Source organism: Mobula hypostoma, chromosome X2 (genome assembly GCF_963921235.1).
Source record: "Mobula hypostoma chromosome X2, sMobHyp1.1, whole genome shotgun sequence".
Classification (NCBI taxonomy): Eukaryota; Metazoa; Chordata; class Chondrichthyes; order Myliobatiformes; family Myliobatidae; genus Mobula; species Mobula hypostoma.
Window position 1 is genome coordinate 24,891,248 of NC_086129.1, and position 22,067 is coordinate 24,913,314.

A 22,067-nucleotide genomic window follows, 5' to 3' on the forward strand; every position below is an offset into this window, starting at 1 on the left:
TGAAAGCAGAGTGCAGCGTGAGTGCAGTATTTACATTTTCAAAATTCAAAGTTCAAAGTAAATTTTATTATCAGAGTACATATATGTCACCACAGACAACCCTGAGATTCATTTTCCTGCGGGCAAACACAGCAAATCTATAGGATAGTAACTTTAACAGTGTCATTGAGTGTTCTTCAACGTAATGTAAATAGAAAATCCTGGAAACATTCAGCAGGTCAGAATTGAAGGGTCCTTAATATGAAATGTTGACAGTTTCTGTTTCCTCAGATGCTGCTTGAACCATCAGTATTGCCATCATTTTCTGCTGTTATTTCATATTTCCTGCATCTGGAATTTTTTGGTTCTCATTTTCTGTTAATCAGAAGTTGCGAAGTTCTTTGCCCTCTACCATGGAGCCATGAAAATCAATTTTATTTTTGTTACTTCATTTTCCTGGAAATGATTCTCATTGGACTTGTGCAACTTGGGACTTCTTAAATGTTCTCAGTTGTGAGCAGTGAGTGAGCTTTGCCAGTGGGAATCTCACTTGACAGGCTGGCAATTGGGCACAGAGGGTTTCAAGCCTAATTTAGAATCTCTCCAAATTATTAATTTTAGTGAAATGAATATTGAAAGAGGTGAACTGCCCTGAGTGTCTGATCTATCATCCTGTCAAGTGAGACTCTATATTTGGACCAGATTACTGATAAGGCCTGCGCTTATCATCCATCCCTCACTACTCCTTGAAATGAGTGGTTGGCTAACTCAGCAAGGCTGAACCTTATTGGTGGGTCTGGAGTTGAATCTGGACTGGACCAGGAAAGGATATTAGTTTTCCTTACCTGGAGAATATTATTGAACCGAGTGGGCTTTAATAACAATCTCGTAGTTTGACTTTGTATTTCAAAAGTATTAACTTCCCTTGAATTTAATTACCCCCAGCTGCTGTGGTAGGATTCATTCTCATGTATTAGGGTCAATAATCCTGCCTTGGATTACTGCTGAAGTAACTAACCACTGTTCAAATATATTCCTTAACATAAGCCTTTGTGCAAGTCACTAACAAACACAAATGTCTTGATTCCTTTATTTAATAACAGTCCTCCATGTTGCTGCCATTGAACATTGCCATCATGGTCCTGGTTTTAAACCCTTGAGATTTTTTCACTCCAGTTCCAAAATGCTGCTTCTCCCATAATCCTTCTCTTGACCCTCAGCATCGAAGATTTCCATGACTGATATTGATAGATTACAAGGGGCAAAGGTTTTACAAGCAAGCGTAGTGTGGTAAATAGTATTAAAATGCATATTAACCTTGATCTAACAGAATTGAAGATTTAGCTCAAGAAACTTCTCTTATACCATTTTTTAATCTCTTATTCAGTGTTTATCAGCCTTCCTCCTTTCATTATGTGCTTTCAGAATGCAAGTTAATGATCAACAATTCCTATTTCTGAATTGTTAAATTGAAGTTCTCCTCAAAGTTAAATTGTTTTATAGGCATATACAGTCAGTGGCCATTTTATTAGATACCTCCTGTACCTAATAAAGTGCCACTGAGTGTATACTTGTGGTCTTCTGCTTATGTCATCATTCACTTCAAGATCTGTGTTGTGCATTCAGAAATGCTCTTCTGCACATCGCTATTGTAACATGTCATTACTTGAGTTACTGTTACCGTCCTGTCAGCTTGAACCAGTCTGGCCGTTCTCCTCTGACCTCTCTCATTAAGGTATTTTTGCCCAAGTAACTGCTGCTCACTGGATGTTTATTATTTTTCGCACCATTCTCTGTAAACTCCGGAGACTGTTGTGCGTGAAAGCACCAGGAGCTCGACAGTTTCTGAGATACTCAAACCACCCCATCTGGCACCAACAATCATTCCACGATCAAAGTCACTTAGATCACATTTCTTTCCCCTTTCTGATGTTTGGTCTGAATGACAACTGAACCTCTCGATCATGTCTGCATGCTTTTCTGAATTGAGTTGCTGCCACATGATTGGCTAATAAGATATTTGCATTAACAAGCAGTTAGGTACAGGTGTACCTAATAAAGTGGCCACTGAGTGTGGATAATCCTTCAATTTTAGCCCCATGGTACTCATAACAGAATAGATTATATGGATCCATTGCCAAAAAAAAAGCTACTTCTGAACAACATACATCAAAGTTGCTGGTGAACGCAGCAGGCCAAGCAGCATCTATAGGAAGAGGCGCAGTCGACGTTTCAGGCCGAGTTCCTTCAGTTAGTCCTGACGAAGGGTCTCGGCCTGAAACGTCCACTGCGCCTCTTCCTGTAGATGCTGCTTGGCCTGCTGCGTTCACCAGCAACTTTGATGTATGTTGCTTGAATTTCCAGCATCTGCAGAATTCCTGTTGTTTGAGCTACTTCTGAAATAATTTTTGCAAACAAGACCAGCAGTGTGGGACAACATGAATAAAAATTGAAGGAGGCAAGTAGTGTGTGATTATTAGTGACCTTGCCCAGAGGCTTAATTTAAGGAATACTGTCGCATAGTGGTTAGTTACTGGAGCAGCAACTCAAAAGTTGCTGTATTGATTAAGATACATGAGTATGAATCCAGCTGGAATAATTAAGTTCAGGTAAATTTGGAATAAAACGTCAATATTAGTGAAACCATTGGTTGACCATAAAGGAGACATGAGACAACAGATGCTGGAACCTGGAGGAACTCGGGCAGCAAGTGTGGAGGGAAATGCACAGCTGTTTTTGGTTGAAACCCTTCACTTCAACTGAAGTAAAGTGAGGAGATAGCCAGTATTGAAAAGGTGGACGGAAGTGGGGGAACAAGAGCTAGCAGGTGATAGGTAGATCCAAATGAAGAGGGTGGAACCCCAATGGGGAAGGGTGGGGAATAGGAAGCTAGAATGGTGTCAGGAGTTGGATGGTGATCAGTGGAAGTGACATACGGTTGAAGGTAATGGAATTTGATAGAAGATGGAGCATGAATTGTCAAGAAGTCCATTTGGTACAATAATATCCTATATGTGACTCCAGTCCCATCAACTAGGCTGTGTTTTAATGAGATGGCTAGCTGTTCATTTCTTGGAACGATTACGGCCAGATTATAAATGCTGGCCCTGTGAAGTCTGTGAGGTCGACAGACTCCAGACTTCTTTTCCCCAGAAGTGTGATAGTTGAGGACTGTTGCCTGGCCAGGATTTGGTTTACATTAGTCTTCTCCTGCTGTCATGGCCAGATCTGTCAATGAGGAGAAGCTGCAGGAGCACATAAACAGTCCAACAAGAAGCTGTATTTCAATTATGCAAATCCGATCTACACTTGATATTAGATAAATGGAGAAAATTGGCGGGGGGAAAATGGTTTGTGACCAGCATTGAACTTTCGGCACCTTGCAGGAAGTATGCCTGTGATTTACTGCAGTTTTTTTGACATTATTTATGTACTTATTAGTCTTCATTGACTTCTCCTTCCTGACAAATTATTTTGGTGACCATTGGCCAATTATGTTTTTAAGGTGCTGCTGGTGAAGGGTGGGGGTAGGGGTAGGGGTAGGAGACTGGTGTTGATCCCTTCCTCCCCTTCCCCCACCTTTCTTTCTCATTCCCTTTGCTCTCTTTCTCATTCCCTTCTCTCTCTTTCTCATTCCCTCTCTCCTTTGCCTTGCCCCACTCCCACTTGCCTTTCCCTCTACCTCACTCTAGTGTCGTCTCCCCTCCACCTCACTATGGCCTGTTTGGATCAGAACCAAGAGCACATTGTACTCACCTGAGGTTCTGCTGTTCTGATTCCCCTTCCCCCACTTCCACTTAATACCGGTCTAAAATTCTAGTAAATCAGAAACGGCCTGTCAGTTCCTTCAGTCTTCTGAAAGGCACATTAACATGGCTTTGTAAGCTACATATGTGATCTAGTTGTTATTACCAATTCTGAATGCCCTCGTAATGGTAAACTAAGGTAAATCCTACTACTTGTTCAATTTTCTCTTAGAATTGGAGCTTCAATGCCATTAATTGGGTAAGCATATGTTTTTCTTCTGAATAGTCATGTCTATGTAATGAGCAGCTGTACAAACCGTTTTTATTTGTTTCCATAGGTTCTAGATGTGAAGCAATCCCATGATGCAACATGCATCCCCTGCATCATCGCTAACCATGATGGCAACCCAAAGTGTGCCCCCTCCAACGTACCAAGAAAGCCAACAGGTGGGTCTGAAGTAAATGAAGACCGACTGTGCAGTCTGTAAGATTTCACCTTGAGAATTCTTTATGGAATTCTGAGAATGAAATCCCTGAAATTAATTTTAAAATTGGATCTCATCCACATACTTTTTTACTATTGTCATACGGATGTGGGAGAACAGTGGAAAAGTTTGCTGGTTTCATGCTGTATAGTTTGCAGTGTAGGTAGCTATAGAACTTCCAAGTACTTCTTTGTTCGCTGTGTAGTGATATTTTTGTTATTTAAAAAGTAATTTTGTAAGATACTCCAAGGCTTTGTTAACAATTCAGAGCCCTTTCTCTCTTCTCCACTATTGTTTTTGTAAATTGCACTGCAGATAATGGAAGGACATTTAATATGTAAAAGCCTTCAAGTATTGAAAACCTAAGAGGTCCTCCTGATGTAGAGGCATATACAGTGAATAGACAATGGATCTACTGTCTATTTATCTTTCCTTACACCCCACCCCACAAAAGAGAACAAGTATGTTCTACTGACTCCTCCCTATGGACCAGATTTTATTAAATAATTTCTTTTCTTTCCAATCTTTTTATTAATATATAAGAATACAGAGTACAAAATATATGTCAATACATTAAACTAAATCGCGCATAAAGACTCCTTACCCTATATTCGTACAAGTCAATTAGTTCGTAATGTTGAAAAATAATAATTTTATTATATAAATATAATTATATTTAAAAAAATCTAACCCACTACCTTTTTTTTCTTTTTAAAAAAAAATCATCATGGAAGAGTCTTGTAAGATTCCTTTGTCTATATTTGATCCCTTAAATAAGGTACTGGTCAGATTACATTTGGAATATTGTGAGCAATTTTGGACCCCATATCAAAGGAAGGATTTGCTGACATTGGAGAGGGTCACGAGGATGATCCCAGGAATGGAACTAGTTAACATATGAGGCACAATTGATAGCTCTGAGCCTATACTCCCCGGTGTTCAGTAGAAGGAGGGAAGATCTCATTGAAGCTACCCAAATATTAAAAGGCCTTGATAGAGTGGATGTGGAGAGGATGTTTCCAACAGTAGGAGAGTGTAGGACTAGAAGGCACAGCCTCAGAATACAAGGATGTCCATTTAGAACAGAGGTGAGGAGGCATACATTGAGCCAGAGGGTGGTGAATCTGTGGAATTCATCGCTATGGACAGCTGTGGAGGCCAAGTCATTGGGCATATTTATTTAAAACAGAGGATCTTGATTAGTATGGGTGTCAAAGGTTATGGGGAGAAGGCAGGAGAATGGGTTTGAGTGAGAAAATAAATCAGCCATGATCAAATGGCAGAGCAGATTTGATGGGCCAAATGGCCTAAATCTGTTCTTGGGTCTTACAGTCTAAATGTCTCCTTTGCTATTCTGCCAACATCATACTATTTGCATCCTGTGCTTTCTTGAAAATTTGTTTTTTTTTACCTGTTTTTAAATTTAAGAATTGGTGAATATTTTATACCCGAATGTGGGATTTTGTGTCTAGGAAATAGGTTAATAAGCTTGTGTAGAATTGAATGAATGGGACAAGGTTTGTTTAATTGGAGTAAGTGGATACAAGTTAGGATAGTTGGATGATATGATTGAGGGAGATAGACTGCATAACTGGTTCAGTCTATTAGTTTGCGTACAGGGAGGCACAGTGAATTGCAATGACTTCTAAATGGAAAAAGAAAGTTCAGTTAGCTGCATGGACCTTAAATATTGTAGCTATAGACATTAATAGAATGAATGTACTACAAATTGCAGATGAAATAACATTGATTTGACACGGACTTTAAAACCATGTTTGTGGCACATTGGTAATTTGCTCCTAAAATGACTTAATCATTAATATATTGGTAACAAATGATTTTATTTCCTTTAATTTTCATGTTTGCAAAAAAGCAATTATAAATTATCAGTTTCTATTTGCAATGTTTAAGTTTGTGAGAGTCTAGGCAATTACTTCCGGAATGTTCAGTCATTCTTTATTATCAGGGATCCAAACCGAGATCTAGAGAAAAGGCTTCTCCAATGATTGCAATCAAGTGTTTGTGCTCCTCTAAACCCTTCTAGATGGTGGCACTTGACTGGTAAATGTGAAAGTGCCTGCATCATCAACCACTTAATCCACTTTGCAATAGTTTTCATTTTGTTTGTGACACACCTTGAGCAACTCAAAGAGTTTGATGGAAGGTGTTGTGTCTACTTGTAGTTGAAAGCTCTTTAGAAACACCAGTTCCTTTTAATGGGGTACGTACTGTCCCATGCACCATGATACAGCGATAAAACCTTTGTTTGCAAACCACCCAAGCAGATCATTCCATTAATAAGTACATCGAAGTAGTACAAAATGAAAACAAAACAAAATGCAAAATATAGCGTTCGAGTTATAGAGAAAATGCAGTGCAAGTAGGCCAGATTGTATGTTGCTCAATTAGTTAATATCTGATGAGTGGTATGTAAGAACAGGTTTGCAATATGAATCGTGTAGTCTGTCATATTGGGATGGACATCAGCCACTCAAGGGCTAATTCCTATATAATTATCCAAAATTGGAAGGTAATCAGTGTGGAATGCTTTATTTGATGTCATCACTTCTCACAGCTAGTGTCTTCTTATAATGGGAGCTCCTTGCATGTAGTATTTTGCCAGTTGCTGCTTTGGCAGATTGACAGTTTAGTGTTTTCCAGACATCTCTGAGGTTGCTTAAGTCTATGGGGAGTGTTATGCCAGATGCTGAAAAAAAATTGTCTTGACTTCAAAGTCTCTGTAGTAGCGATTACTCCCAGTGAGGGTGATTATTTGGTTTTCTCCCTGAAGAGCAGTATGATAAAGAGCAAAGCAGTAGACAAACGGCCAGTTTAAGCTCCTACAAGGAGGAGGAGGAGGTGGGGGTAAGAAGGGCTCTTAGTAGTGGACCATGTTCATACAGCCTCTTCACAGTGCAATTTTCCCAAATAAGGCTCATCAAAGCTATTCATGCTTAATAAGGATGTCATGCCAAAATATGCTGCAAGTTTGTGACAGAGTAATGTGAGGACTGCCTTGTTTGTGGCTGTCAAGGCCAGTGTGATCAAATAATTTTATGTATGAGGTTTTATCTCAGGATGGAGCTGGAGATCTTTGCTGCATTGGCGATTGTCTTCCATTGTGAAGTGACTAACTGCTCCAATGCAGTAAAGTAATTTCAGTCTGTTTTGTCAGAGGGCAGCAGGCAGAATGAAACAAGATGAGGGGTGCCTTTCATTACATGCATGTTTATCTGCAGATTCCAATTATCAAAGATACAGCATACTGCAACTGGAAGTGATTCATCTTCCTCACATTCCAGCTGATATGACTGTTTAATGCATCTTGCACGTCACTGCTAATCTGGAGTCTGACGGGTGATATATATTTCTCTGCCATACAGACATAAATTTATGAGGAGTGTTTGATGGCTCTGGGCCTGTACTTGATGAATTTCCAAAGGATGAGGAGGGATCTCACTGAAATCCACTAAATACTGAAAGGCCTGGATAGATTGGACATAGATAAGATGTTTCCATTGGTATGGGAGTCTAGGATCCCACTTCATCTCAGGTTTAAAGGGGATGTCTCTTTAAAACTGAAGTAAGGAGGAATTTCTTCAGCCAGAATGTGGTGAGCCTGTGGAATACAGTGCCACAGAGTGCTGTGGAAGCCAAGTCATTGTGTGTATTTAAGGCAGAGATTGATAGCTCCTTGACTGGTAAAGGGGTTATAAGTTCGGGGAGAAGGCAGGAAAATGGGCCCCCATCTTCTTACTCTGACTCTCTGTCTTTTTTTCTCCAGTCCTGATGAAGGGTCTCGGCCCGAAACGTCAAACGTACTCTTTTCTATGGATGCTGCCTGGCCTGCTGAGTTCCTCCAGCATTTTGTGTGTGTTGCTTGGATTTCTAGCATCTGCAGATTTTCTCTTGTTTGGGAAAAATCAGCTATGATTGAATGGCAGAGCACAACTCAGTGGGCTGAATAGCCTAATTTTGCTTCTATATCTTATGGTCTTATGGTGAAATAGCAGGCTCAGACAGATTCAGCTGCCTGGGTAATTGAGGAGCTTGGAGGAACCAGTTTTAATGCATCACGCACCGTTGAGAGAATTTGACACTTGCCATCACCTTCACATTGGGCGTCACGAATGGTAGAAAGAAGAAGGGAGCAAACTGGGTGTTTGGAGAATAATGCAGTTTTAATCCATGTATCTAATGGATATTATACTTGCTTTGGAGCCATTGGGATATAGATTAAATAGGTTCATTCCTGTGATGAAGGAGTTGTTCTAGGAAGAGAAATTGGAGAAGTTTGGCCTATTCTTACCTAAAAAAAACAAACAGTAATTCCATTGAGAAGGTGGGGATAAATTAACAAGATAAGTGCAACTGAAAGTATTTCCATTAGGTGGAGAGTCTAGAGTTAGCATTGTTCTCAAGATAAGGGGATAACCAAGATAAGGATGACCAGATAAGGATGCATTTCATATCACTGAGTTGTGATTAAGACTAAGATTTACAGAACAAGACACAGAAAGTATTACAGGACATGAGGATCATGCAGAAAAAAAATGGACAAAATTTTGAGCCAGCCAGCCATCACAACCCTTTGATCTTTTGCTTCTCTTTTTTTTCTGTTTATATGTGTGAATTGCCTTAAATCTGTGACACCAGAGTTATGGAGCTCTGTTCTAAGATAAATGTATCCTTCCTGTTCACGCTAGACATCTAACTTTATGCATCAAAATTAACTCTTCTGCCGTTGCAAAAAAAGAACACTTTCTGAAGTAAATAACTTGCATGACCCTGTGCCCATGCGAGCATTCCGTTGCCAGGATTCAGTGATGTGGTGCCAAATCCCTTTATCTCATGTGGTATGGAAAAAAACTGATATTCTGATATCCAGTCTGTTACTTCAGCAAATGGCCTCCTAAGGCGCCAAGTGGAAACACAAGATGCCTCCTCCAACGGGTCTTGATAAACAGGTTGATTTGTTCTGTTCCATGTTAGAGTAGCCTGAGTGAGTAACTAAAGTGCACCTTGTATACTGTACTCTGCAGTCACTGCACTGGTGATGGGGGGAATGATTATTATTGGTTTATTATTACCGTGTTACCAAGATGCAGTGAAAAGCTTTAATGTTGCATTGCATTCAGTCAAGTCATGCCATACATGATTAAATTAGGGTAGTAAAAAAAAGCATAATGTGGAATATGCTGTTTCAGTTACAAAGAAAGGGCAGAGCAAGTAGACAAGTAAAGTGCAAGGCCTAGGTTGGTTGGTTGATGAGGCATCAGTCATAAAAGCTACTTGTCTTGGACACTTTTGGGCCTCTCGATAGTTGTTGGAGCCACTCCATTCCAAGCTATTGGAAGGTATTCCATTGCAATCCTGACTTCTGGTTTAGGAATGGGAGAAAGGCTTTTGGATGTTAGGGCGGTGTGTCTTTTTCCACAGAATGTTAGTCTCTGACCTGTCCTAGTAGCCACAATGTTTACGCGGCTGGTCCTGTTTCACCTTTAGTCACTGGTGATTCACCAGGATATTGATTGGGCAGGGGAGGGGAGGTGGGGGGTGCTTGATAACGATTGGTCATTTACTGGAACTTCATTGTTTGCATGATGTGTAAAATGTTCTGCACGTGGGCAGAGTTGGCTTGCTTTGCTGAGGAGATGAGGATGAGTTGTCAGTGGGTGTCCCCACATCTAACCTTGTGATGGAAGGAAGGTCCTTGGTTTAACTGATGAGGAGGGTGGTTGACCTCTAATGTCCATGGTCATTTACCTTTGCTTCAGATTTGCCCATTGTCGTTAATTTTCAGAACACCTTGATAGCACGCTCACCCTTTCACATTCAAATTTAGAGTAATTTACTTATCACAGGTACGTCAAGACAGCTGGTGAAATGTGATGTTTTCATTAACAGTCAACGCAACCCAAGAATGTGCTGGGATAGCCCACAAGTGTCACGACAAATTCTGGTGCCAAAATAGCAAACCCACAATTGCTCCGCAGAACAACCAGAATACAACAAGCAGCAAAACCAACCCCTTTTCTCCCTCCCACCTACATAGACAGTCCTGCAACCACAGATCAGGACTCCAGGCCTCCAGCAGACTTGTGGACAATGTGCCTCTGAATTCCCCAGTGAATTTCAGGCACATATATCCAGGGCTTTGTCCATCAGGCCTCAACCTCCAGACTTCCAAACAATCTTTGGGCTTTGATTTTTCACTGTCAACCCCAGGACGTTGCAGTTCTTCTCCCAGGAAATTCAGCTCCTTGGGCCTTGTTTGGGCCAAAGTTGTGATTAAATCCTGGAGGTGAATGGTCCTGGCAAAACCCACCATGGGCATCAGTAAGTAGGTTATCGGATGTGCTGCTTGATAGCACTGTTGATGACAGCTCCCATCACTTGGTTGAAAGTAGACTAATAGGATGGCAATTAGCCAGACTGCAGTTGACTTGTGTTTTCCACGTACCTCATGGAAATAGTCTGCACTATCCCACTGATGGGCCATTGAGAATGAATGATTTGAGTAGCATTGGGAGGAGCACATGTCTTTGATTTTCAGTTGCTAAATTGGTTTATTATGGTCACATATATTCTGGAAAAACTTCATTTTGCATTCCATCCGCACAAATAATTTCCTTAACAACAGTGCGCTGAGGCAGTATAAGGTAGTATAATAGCGCAATGCAGAATCAAGTGTTATAGAGAATCTTAATGCGTCAGCGGGAGGAGAAGATGGCGGCACACCACGGGTGCGCAGCTCTCCGGTGAAAAATGATGTCGTATCTGTTAAATAGGGGCCGTGGGCAATTCTGATTTGATGGAGAATGGACGTAAAAGCACAGAGGAACATCTGGAGAAATTTCTGAAACGCTCGTTCGCTGCTGTTGTTACTGCGCGGTCGGGAATCTTTCGGAGGGTAGGCCTCAAAATCCCTGGCCTTGCCTGCTTTTGGCGACCGAGATTGAGGTCGAATCGCTCGGACAGAGATGGCGCTCAGTACTCAGTGTCGGAGAGCTGATCAGAGCTCGAAGTTTTTGGATGACTCAGAGTCGGATTGTGGTCGGCATGGCAGGGAGAGTTCTTCCTTCTCCCGTCTGCGTGAGATGTGGGACATTTGAGAAACTTTGAACTTTACTGGGCTCATGGACTTCTTCATCAAGTATTGTGCACTGTTGTAACTATATGTTATAATTATGTGGTTTTGTCAGTTTTTTTAGTCTTGGTCTGTCCTGTGTTTTTGTGATATCACACCGGAGGAAATATTGTATCATTTCTTAATGCATGCATTACTAAATGACAATTAAAGAGGACTGCATGTCCTCATAATCTAGTTATCCTTCCAGGGCAGAGCATTAGCCAGACTGGCAATGTGATAAGGGGTAATCTACTGGAAGTGTAGGGGCACCCTCAAAGCCCGTGGCAACGATAAGAGTCCGGAGTTGAGATGCCAGTAAGCTGAGATTGCATGGCCGAGGTCAGAGCTTCCACTCCAACGCTGTTGGTTATCACTGCTGCTGAAATGATCCTGATCACCACTCCCCTGTTAAAGGATCCAGCTTGTGTCCTCAGCGAAGAGGTGCGCAAAATCAGTACTTTGCTGCTCAGGCCTCTGGCCACCCAAACATAGGCTTTTGATGCACGTTGGACAAATCCCTAAGCAGGTTCATGTTCATCAACTTCATTCAGGGTTCCATAGACTCTGAGAACTGTTGCACAAACTACCCCTCCCTTCACTTAGGCTGCTGTCCACTCATGACTGGTAACTCACCGCTTAAGGTACTACTTCTCATCCATTCTCTTGTGTTTGTGAAGTGCCCGCATTTGAGAGTGTAGATCCAGTGAATTTGACTCTTTCTGATTCTGACAGCTCCCAGAAGTTTCTAGGTTCTCTGAAAAGAGAAAGGCATGGTCAAGGAAGGGAGGGCGTGAAAGAACTGTACTAAAACTTCCGGAAGCAATAGTTGGATGAGGGGAAAGTGGGTTGTGTTTATGAGAATAAACATACTATCAGAACTGATCTCTCGTCCTGTAAGGAGTACTGGCTGTTAGGAGTTTGTGTGTTCTCCCCATGACCACATGGATTTCCTCTGGGCGCTCTGGTTTTCTCCCACATTCCAAAGATGTACAGTTAGGATTGCTGAGTCGTGGGCACCAGAAGCATAACAACACCTGCATATTCCTCGCTGATTTGATTTGATGCAAATGACGCATTTCACTGTATGTTTCGATGTACAAGTAAAGCTAATCTAGTCCTGGTGAAGGGTCTCGGCCTGAAATGTCGACTGTTTATTCTTTTCCACAGATTCTCCCTGGCCTGCTGAAGTCCACCAGCAGGTTGTGTGTGTTGCTTTGGATTTCCAGTATCTGCAGATATTCTCATGTTTCTAATCTTTATCTTTAGTCTGTTTGGAATTTAGAAGAATGGGTAGCAATCTCATTGATACATACAAAAGGGTTTCATGGGGGTTGATGCCAAATTGATGCTTCTTCTGGCTGCTGGGTTCAAAACCTCAAAGTAGGAGATCAGCCTTTTAGGGCATAGGTGAAAAGCACTGAGAGACTACTGAATCATTTATATGCTCTGTCCATGACAGGACTGGAGATTCAGTCCCTGAGTGCACTCAAGCCAAATCTTTGAATATTGAGGGATATGCACTTAGATCGAAAGAAGGGCTGAGATAAAAGATCAGTCAATATGCACAGAATGGAAGAGCAGGCTCCTTCTACTTCTGTTTTATGTTGAGAATCAGCTGGAGAAGAGGGGCCTGGAGATAAAGTGTTACGTATCTGTAACCCTTAGGTTCGGCCAGCATACATTTGTCTAGGGGAAGGCAGCCTCTATCCCGGCCAAACTGAGAAATCTCGTTTGTGTGGATGCTGTGTGATGTGTTGCCTGGTTGCAAATCCGAACCGCAAGGTATCAGACAGTATACCGTATGCAATTTAGTGATTGAACTTTATAAATCTTAATCTGACTATAGGGTTAGTAAAGAAAATAAAAAGAAAAAGGGCCCATTTTAATGAAACAGTCTGAGGTGCAAGTTTGAGCTCGCGGAATCGTCCATTTGATCCCCATCGACCTCCGAGCGTCGCTGACCGTCAGACCCTCGTTCCCAGTCCACTCCATCCAGCGGTCACCAACTCTTTCCATTCGTGTCTTCTCTCTTCATCTCACGCCAACCAAAGACCACGAAATTCCTGCTCCCAGACACACAAGAAAGAACAACATGCCTCTCATTGGCTAGCGCACATTCCAAAGCCCCCGTTATCTCTAGTCATAACCCAAACATTGCTGCTACAGAGAAACCATTACCTTAGCAGTGAAACATTACAGAGAGGCCATTACATTAGCAGTGAAACCTTACAGCGCGTATCCATGTGGCAAGAACTACAACAGTATGATTAAATGCTTTTTTTTTCCCTTAGTCATGTTAGTAATGGTACAAAGTGCGCAGCCTATAGTGTGGGAGCTATGTATGAACTTAGCCTACCAAGAGGAAGAAACACGCTCCCAAGAGCCCGCATCCAAAAGGGAGTGCCTCCCGCATGTAGGGGGCCCAATTGATTCACCGCACAATCAATCGGCCGCATGTGCACTCGCCACATTCTCAGAATTGATTTGATGCGGTACACCCTCTTTACGGACAGTAGTGGGAATTGAACCCTGTTCTTACAGCTGGCGCTGTAAAGAATTGCACTAATCTCTACGCTATCATGCTCCCCCCAGGAATCCACACTTATAATGCCTATAATATGCAGTCTCCATATGAAATACTCAGGAATTAATGTGTAATCTTTTGCTACAGTCTTCTATCACATATATTCTTCCTTAAAAAAGGTCTGCACCCAATATGCCAGATGCAGTATCGTCAGGACCCTATATAATTGGAGCAAGATGACACGACTCATGTACACACATCCAAGTGCCATCTTAATTAATCGTTGTACCTAAATGTTAACATTCAATGACTCATGAACACCACCCAGGTCCTGTAAACACCTCGGGAATGCAGAAGCCCACACCAGATCCCTTGATTTGTATGCAAATGATTTAGCTGAAAGGTGTGAAATGTGTGAGGGTGTTTATGGAGAGCAGAGTCGTTGAGTGTTGCAGTATGGTTGTTGGTTTCTAGGATTTAATAACATTTCCACTGACCTTGATCAGATGCATGATATTAATAAACTTTTTCCAGGATTGGGATCACTTTTGGAATTCCCCTCTCTGGCCACTGCATTTTGGTGGCTTCCCTATCCACTTATGTTGCAATCTCCTCCACCGAGTGTCAATTTCTTTAGCTTAATGTCCAGTGAGGTGCAGTGCCCACTCTGAGGTTGGTCACTGCTCCCCCCAGCCCAGTGACTTCCAACAATGGCCAAACTCTGCGCAGGTTAGAGATCCAAAACAAGAATAGAAAATGATGGAAATAATCATCAGGTCAAGCAGCATCTGTGAGAGAAACAGACTTCATGTTTCAGGTTCATGACCTTTCACCAGAAGTAGGCAAAGTTAGGAACAAGCATGTTTTTGGTCGCAGAGAAGGGGAGGGGTGGAGAGAATGAAGGGAATGTCAGTGAAAGGGTGGAGAACAAGAGAAAAGGTGACAAAACGTATTTAAAAGCCATTTAGACAGGTGAATTGATAGAACAGGTTCAATAGGATATGCGCCAAATGCAGGGAAATGGGAGTAGCTCAGATACTGTAGACATCTTGGTCAGCATGGATGTGTTGGATCAAAGGGCCTGTTTCCATGCTCTATTACTCTAAATCAGTGGTTCTCAAACTTTTTCGGGTTACTGCCTCCTTGGCTCCCAGACCACATCCCCTGTGCCCACCTCTCCCTTTCCGTCCATTATATAAAAACTGAAAAGAATTTTGATTTATAATGCACAGTGAAAGAAAATAGGAACTGCAAATTCAAAGTAGTGTCAAATAATTGCAAAAAATATTCAAATCTATTTAAAGCTACAGTACAAATAAAGCTATTTATTTCATTACAGTAAAAACAATTTTCATCAACTGTTTTAGAACGTACATTAATAGTTCAACTATTCACTACTTCATTGCTTTTTCACCTTTCAATGAGATGCATGGGCTTGATTCTGTGATACCAGCAGAGAGAGAGAGAGAAAAGAAAGAAAGCAAACATTTCTGGAATTGAGGAGCAGATCTGTAAATATCCAGCAGGTCAGGCAGCATCTGTAAAGTTGGAAGAGCAATATTAACCTCATTCAGTTGCCCTTCAGAGGGTGGTAGTGAGCTGTCTTCACCAACTTCTGCAGGCAAGTGACAGGGGTCAGTGGAAAGTGAAGGGAATCAACTTTATTATCACATGGAATTTGTTGTTTTGTGGCAGCAGTATAGTTTAAGACATAATTACCGTAAGTTATAAAAGTAAATAAATACAGTACAAAAGAATAATAAAATGGTGTTTGATTCATAGACCATGTAGAAATTAAATAGTGGAAGGGAAGAAAATGTTCCTAGAATGTCTTCACGCTCCTGTACCTCCTCTTATGGTAGTCATGAGAAGAGGAAATGTGTCCGATGGTGGGAGTCTCCAACCCAGTACAGCCTTTTTCAATCCTACATATTGAAATCTCCACATCAAACTGTGATACAGCCAGTCAGAAGAAGCTCTCCACGGTACATCTGTAGCAATTTGAAAGACTCTTTAGTGATAGGTCAGGAGAGATATTCCAAGAGCTGTTGCAGCTTATGATATTGGAAAGAAAGAAAAAATGTCACCTGCTGGAGCATGGAATGTGCTAGAGAATAAAGTGGAACTGTGGACCATGAGGTAGAGTGAGTCAGTATTGTTGCAGAGGTTGTCAGGGACACTGATACATAGTGTGAAACATGGATCTTGTAAAGTGTTGAGAATGTTGCCTCAGAAACACTCCATGGTTGAAGACATCTGTGATTCTGGGCGAGTCCAAATTGTGAAGGACAGAAATTAAGTAGAAATCCAAATGGGATGACTTGGAGCCGGAGATATTTGCTCAGGAAAAAAAAGTGTGACTGTGGAAGCAAGTCTTGATCAATACCTAATTAGAGACCAGAAAGGAAGGAGAAACCACTGAGGGTGAACAAGGCAAAATGGATAGGAGGGAATCTTGCTGGAGAGCAGAGGAGAACTTTTAGGTGGCACCCCTCAAAAAGAAGTGGCAGTGAATTTAACAGGAAATAAAAATTTAAAATAAACTGTGGGTACCAGCCTTCATGAATACAAGAACAGGGAGGTTATGCCCCAAGTTTATACAATGTTGGTCAGACCTCAGCTGGAGTACTACATGGCTGCACTTTAGGAAAGGTGTAATGGGCTGCAGAGGTGATTCAGCCAGAAGTTGCCTGGGATGGATTCTTTCAGGTATGAGGAGAGACTAAAGAAGCTAGAGACACAAGAGATTCTGCAGATAGACACACAAAATGCTGGAACAGCATGGTAGATCAGGCAGCCTGAAAGATTGACTGTTCATTTCCCTCCATAGATGCTGCCTGACCTGCTGAGTTCAGCCTGCTACACCAGGCTGCCGTTTATTGATTACAGCTCAGCGTTCAGCACGATCATACCCTTACTTCTAACCAACAAGCTCCAAAACCTGGGCCTCTGTACCTCCCTCTGCAACTGTATTCTTAACTTCCTCGCCAGGAAACCTCGGTCAAAGTTCTTCCTCTCATTTTATAATGTCACCAAGTTTTGTATCTGCAGACTTGGAAATTACTGTATACCCTATACATTTGGGTGCAAGTCATTAACATAAAGCAAAAGAGTTCAAAATTCAAAGTAAATTTATTATCAAAGTACATATATGTCACCATATACAACCCTGAGATTCAGTTTTTTGTGGGCATACTCACTAAATTCGCAATAGAATAATGACCATAATAGAATCAATGAAAGACAGTACCAATTTGGGCATTCAACCAGTATGCAATAAACTCTGCAAATACAAAAAGAAAGAAATAATAAATAAATAAGCAATAAATATTGAGAACATGAGATGAGGAGCCCTTGAAAGTGAGGCTGTAGATTGGGGGAATAGTTCAGTGATGGGGCAAGTGAAGTTATTTCCCGATGGTTGAGGGGTAATAACTGTTCCTGAACCTTGTGGTGTGAGTTCTGAGGCTCCTGTACCTTTTTCCTGATGGCAGCAACGAGAAGAGAGCATGACCTGATTGGTGGGGGTCCCTGATAATGGATGCTGCTTTCCTGTGACAACGCTCTGTGTAGGTGTGATCGATGGTGGGGAGTGCTTTACCCGTGATGGACTGGGCCGTATCCACTGATTTTTGTAGGATTTTCCATTCAAGGGCATTGGTGTTTCCATACCAAGCTGTGATGCAGCCAGTCAATATACTCTCCACCTCACATCTATAGAAGTTTGTCATAGTTTTAGATGTCATGCCAAATCTTTGCAACCTTCTAAGAAAGTAGAGGCACTGCTGTGCTTTTTTTGTAATTGCATTTGTGTGCTGGGCCCAGGACAGGTTCTCTGAAATGATAACACCAAAGAGTTTAAAGTTGCTGACCCTCTCCACTTCTGATCTCCCAATGAGAACTGGATCATGGACCTCTTCAATCCCCCACCTAAATGCTGATTGGTCACCACTTTTAATTCGGCTTACAACAGTGATGTTGTTAACAAACTGGAATATGGCATTGGAGCTGTGCTTAGCCACACAGTCATAAGTGTAAACCGAGTAGAGCAGGGGGCTAAGCACACAGCCTTGTGGAGCACCTGTGCTGATGGAGATTGTGAAGGAGCAACACACATAAAATTCTGGAGGAACTCAGCAGGCCAGGCATAATCTATGGAAAAGAGTATAGTCGACGTTTCCTGGCCTGCTGAGTTCCTCCAGCATTTTATGTGTGTTGCTTGGATTTCTAGCAAACGCAGATTTTCTCTTGTTTGAAATTGTGGAGGAGATATTGATGCCAATCCGAACTGACTGGGGTCTGCAGTGAGAAGATCAAAGATCAAATTGTACAAGGTGGTATTGGGGCCAAGGTCTTGAAGCTTATTAAATAGTTTTGAGGGGATGTTAGTATTGAATACTGAGCTGCAGTGAATAAAGAGCATCCTGATGTACAGTGCCTAAAAAAGTATTCACCCCCTCTTGGAAGTATTCACGTTTTATTGCCTTACAACATTGAATCACAGTTGATCTAATTTGGCTTTTTTGACACTGATCAACAGAAAGACACTTTCGTGTCAAAGTGAAAACAGATCTTTACAGAGTGATCTAAATTAATAACAAATATAAAACACAAAATAATTTCTTGCATAATTATTGAGCCCCTTCAAGTCAGTATTTAGTAGATGCGCCTTTGGCAGCAGTTACAGCCTTGAGTCTATGTGGATAGGTCTCTATCAGCTTTGCACATCTGCACACTGCAATTTTTCCCAATTCTTCTTTACAAAACTGCTCAAGCTCTTGTCAGATTGCATGGGGATCTTGAGTGAACAGCCCTTTTCAAGTCCAGCCACAAATTCTCATTTCAGTTGAGGTCTGGGCTCTGACTTGGCCACTCCAGGACATTAACCTAGTTGTTTTCAAGCCATTGCTGTGTAGCTTTGGGTTTATGCTTGGGGTCATTGTCTTGCTGGAAAACAAATCTTCCCCCAAGTCGCAGCACTCTTGCAGACTGCATCGGGTTTTATTCCAAGATTTCCCTGTATTTTACCCTCTACCTTTACAAGCCTTTCAGGGCCTGCTGCAGTGAAGCATACCCACAGCATATTGCAGCCAGCACCATGCTTCATACACTGTGGGAAACTTTTCCCCATATCAGAGGTAGACTAATCTAGAGAACCTAGATTTGGAATAAGGTGTAAGCAATTTAGAGAGATCAGAGTGGTGGTAGCAGAGTCGCTGAGCATTTAAGAAGTGTGTAGACAAGCACTTCAATTGCTGAGGTACAGAAGGCGATGGGTGAAGTGCTGAAAGATAAGATTAATACAGATGGGTGCCCACTGGTCATTATGGGCATGGAGGGCCGAATAGCCTCATTTCCTGATTCTCGAATTCTGTGATTCTATCAGGGATTGAAACTAGAGTGATATTGGTCTGTGTATGCCTTCTTATGGTGCTGGACATTGAACTGGTTACCTAAAATGCCTGGGGAGCTGGCACAAGTACATACTGTAACACAGGGTGCTGATTTATCTTGTCAGAGCTCTGTGGTACATATTGAGACAAATAGACTCATCAAGCACCCACTCATTAACAATCTGCTGCCGCTCTGATTTGCCCAGTGATCAGGAGAATGAAAATAAATTGGAATGTCTTAAATTAAGCTTCTTTGTTCTTTGCGCATAAATTCTGTCCTTGAGGATTTGTGGTGGAGGGATTTATTGCAGACAGTGGCTGTCAGTCATTTCCACAGGCTTGATAGCACAACGACTAAGCTTCTATAGAGGTCTCTGGGGAGACTGGTATCTGTAGTAGGTGAGCGTGAGACGACCAAATAAAACTTAAAAACCTGTGGAGATTTAAGAGCTGGAAGTACAAAGGAATGTAGAATGGGGTTAGTTGAGTGTGAAGAGCCCAATTTAATTCACACTGAAGCAGGGATTAAGAATTTATGGCTTTTGAAAGAGCTGATAATGAACCAAGCAACCTTATCCTTGTCACTCCCTTGAGAAACAAATTGACTGTTTAATAAAATGGGATTGAGATCAAAATCCAGAAAGAGTTCCCTAGGGGAGGGAATGGGAGGGGGAAGGAGAGAAGCTTTTCCCTTGTGTCAGGTAGCACAACAGCTCTCCTTTTCATTGCCCACCAAATCATCTGTACCAAGTGCCTGTTCTGTCAAGCACGCTATTTGTTGGATGGCAGTTTCTCAACTCCCCCACCCCCAGCTGCCTCAGCATGCAAGGAATTGGCTATAGAGGAAAGGTGGCCTCGTGCTGTTCAGAAGGGGAAAGGATTTCAATGGAGCAGGTTCCCCATTCGAAGAGCAGCCTGGGATGGAATGGAGCAGAGTATCCCTTTTGGACAGAAAGGCTTTGATTGCATGGGAGCATCCGACTTTGGGGCCAAGGCTGCTGGGTTGCATTGGTTTCTGGTTAAGGGACCGAGGCATCAGGATTTGAGCAGTTTCTGATGTTGGAATGGAGGAGTACTGGTTGAATTTGTGGAAGATTGCATGGTTTTTAGGGAAAGTGGAACTGGATTGGAGCTCTCTCTGGTGGAAGGTATGAGACAGGATTGGAGCAAAAGTTGTAAACTCCCTAGCATTACTGACATATGTGAAGGTGGCCCATTTCAGAGTAAGTGTTACCGTTTACTTGATAAGATTAGCTGTTGACTAGTATTGCAAGGCCAATGCTGTTTTACATATTGATGTAGTCATAAAGAAGGCAAGACGGCGGCTATACTTCATTAGGAGTTTGAAGAGATTTGGCATGTCAACAAATACACTCAAAAACTTCTATAGATGTACCATGGAGAGCATTCTGACAGGCTGCATCAGTGTCTGGTATGGAGGGGCTACTGCACAGGACCGAAAGAAGCTGCAGAAGGTTGTAAACCTAGTTAGTTCCATCTTGGACACTAGCCTACAAAGTACCCAGGACATCTTCAGGGTGTGGTGTCTCAGAAAGGCAGCGTCCATTATTAAAGACTTCCAGCACCCAGGGCATGAACTTTTCTCACTGTTGCCATCAGGTAGGAGGTACAGAAGCCTGAAGGCACACAGTCCGCAATTCAGGAACAGCTTCTTCCCCTCTGCCATCCGATTCCTAAATGGATATTGAAGCTTTGGACACTACCTCACTTTTTAATATACAGTATTTCTGTTTTTGCACATTTTTAAACAATCTATTCAATATATGTAATTGATTGACTTGTTTATTTATTATGTTTTATTTTATTATTATTATATATTATTTCTCTCTCTGCTAGATTATATATTGCATTGAACTGCTGCTGCTAAGTTAACAAGTTTCACGTCACATGCCGGTGATAATAAACCTGATTCGGATTCTGATATGAATGTGGGGCTGTTCAAGATCAGCTCTTTTCCATTTCTATTACTTGCTGTGTTGGGTGAATAACTGGAAGTGCAGTATAGTACTTTTATTTTTGTTCCCCAATAAGAATTGGAGACCCAGCAGATAGAATAGTTAACTGGCCATGGCCTCATAGCATATCACACTAAGAAAAGTAGTGGTATTAAAACAATTGCCTGCTTTAACAAAAAACAAGCGATTCTGCAGATGCTGGTAATCTTGAGCAACACACAAAATGCTGGAGGAACTCAGCAGGTCAGGCAGTATCAACGGAAAACTAATAAACAATAGATATTTCAGGCCAAAACCTTTCAATCTGGACCCTTCATGTGATCTAGTGGTTGGAGTCTGCATCTGGTTACGGTCATATAGCTGTATACTACAGAAACAGGCCTAACTCCTCGTTGCCAACCAGATGGCTAGCTGCACCCATCCCATGTTAGTGTATTAGACCTGCATTGGGCCAATATCCCTTTACACCTTCCCTACCCTAGTAACTATTCAAATGCCCTCTAAGCATTGTAATTGCTTCTGCCTCTACCACCTCCTCTGGTAGCTCATTCCAAATCACTGCCACCCTCTGTGTGAAGCACTTTCCCCTCAGATCTTCTTTAAATTTCTCCCCTCTCACTTGCTCCCTCGAGTTTTAGGTTCCCTTACTCTGGGAGCGAGACTCTGACCATCTATCAGAATCAACTTTAATATCACTGTTTTACATAAGGTGAAATCTGTAGTTTTGCAGCAACAATACAGTGCAAATACATAAAATTAACATAAATGACATAATAAATCATGCAAAATAAAAGGAATAAAAATGGAGTGGTCATGAGTTCATGGTCTGTTC

General features: G+C 41.8%; 1 protein-coding gene across 9 annotated transcripts in view; it reads left to right on the top strand.

The window, feature by feature from the left end:
- The window catches only part of pknox2 (pbx/knotted 1 homeobox 2), a 533,394-nt gene that overhangs the window by 335,615 nt on the left and 175,712 nt on the right, over positions 1-22,067 (top strand). For all 9 annotated transcript variants that reach the window (XM_063038519.1, XM_063038517.1, XM_063038526.1 and 6 more), the window contains one exon: positions 4,064-4,172. In XM_063038519.1, coding sequence (XP_062894589.1) covers positions 4,086-4,172 — 87 coding nt within the window. In that variant the 5' untranslated portion in view covers positions 4,064-4,085. The remainder of the gene's footprint in view (positions 1-4,063; positions 4,173-22,067) is intronic.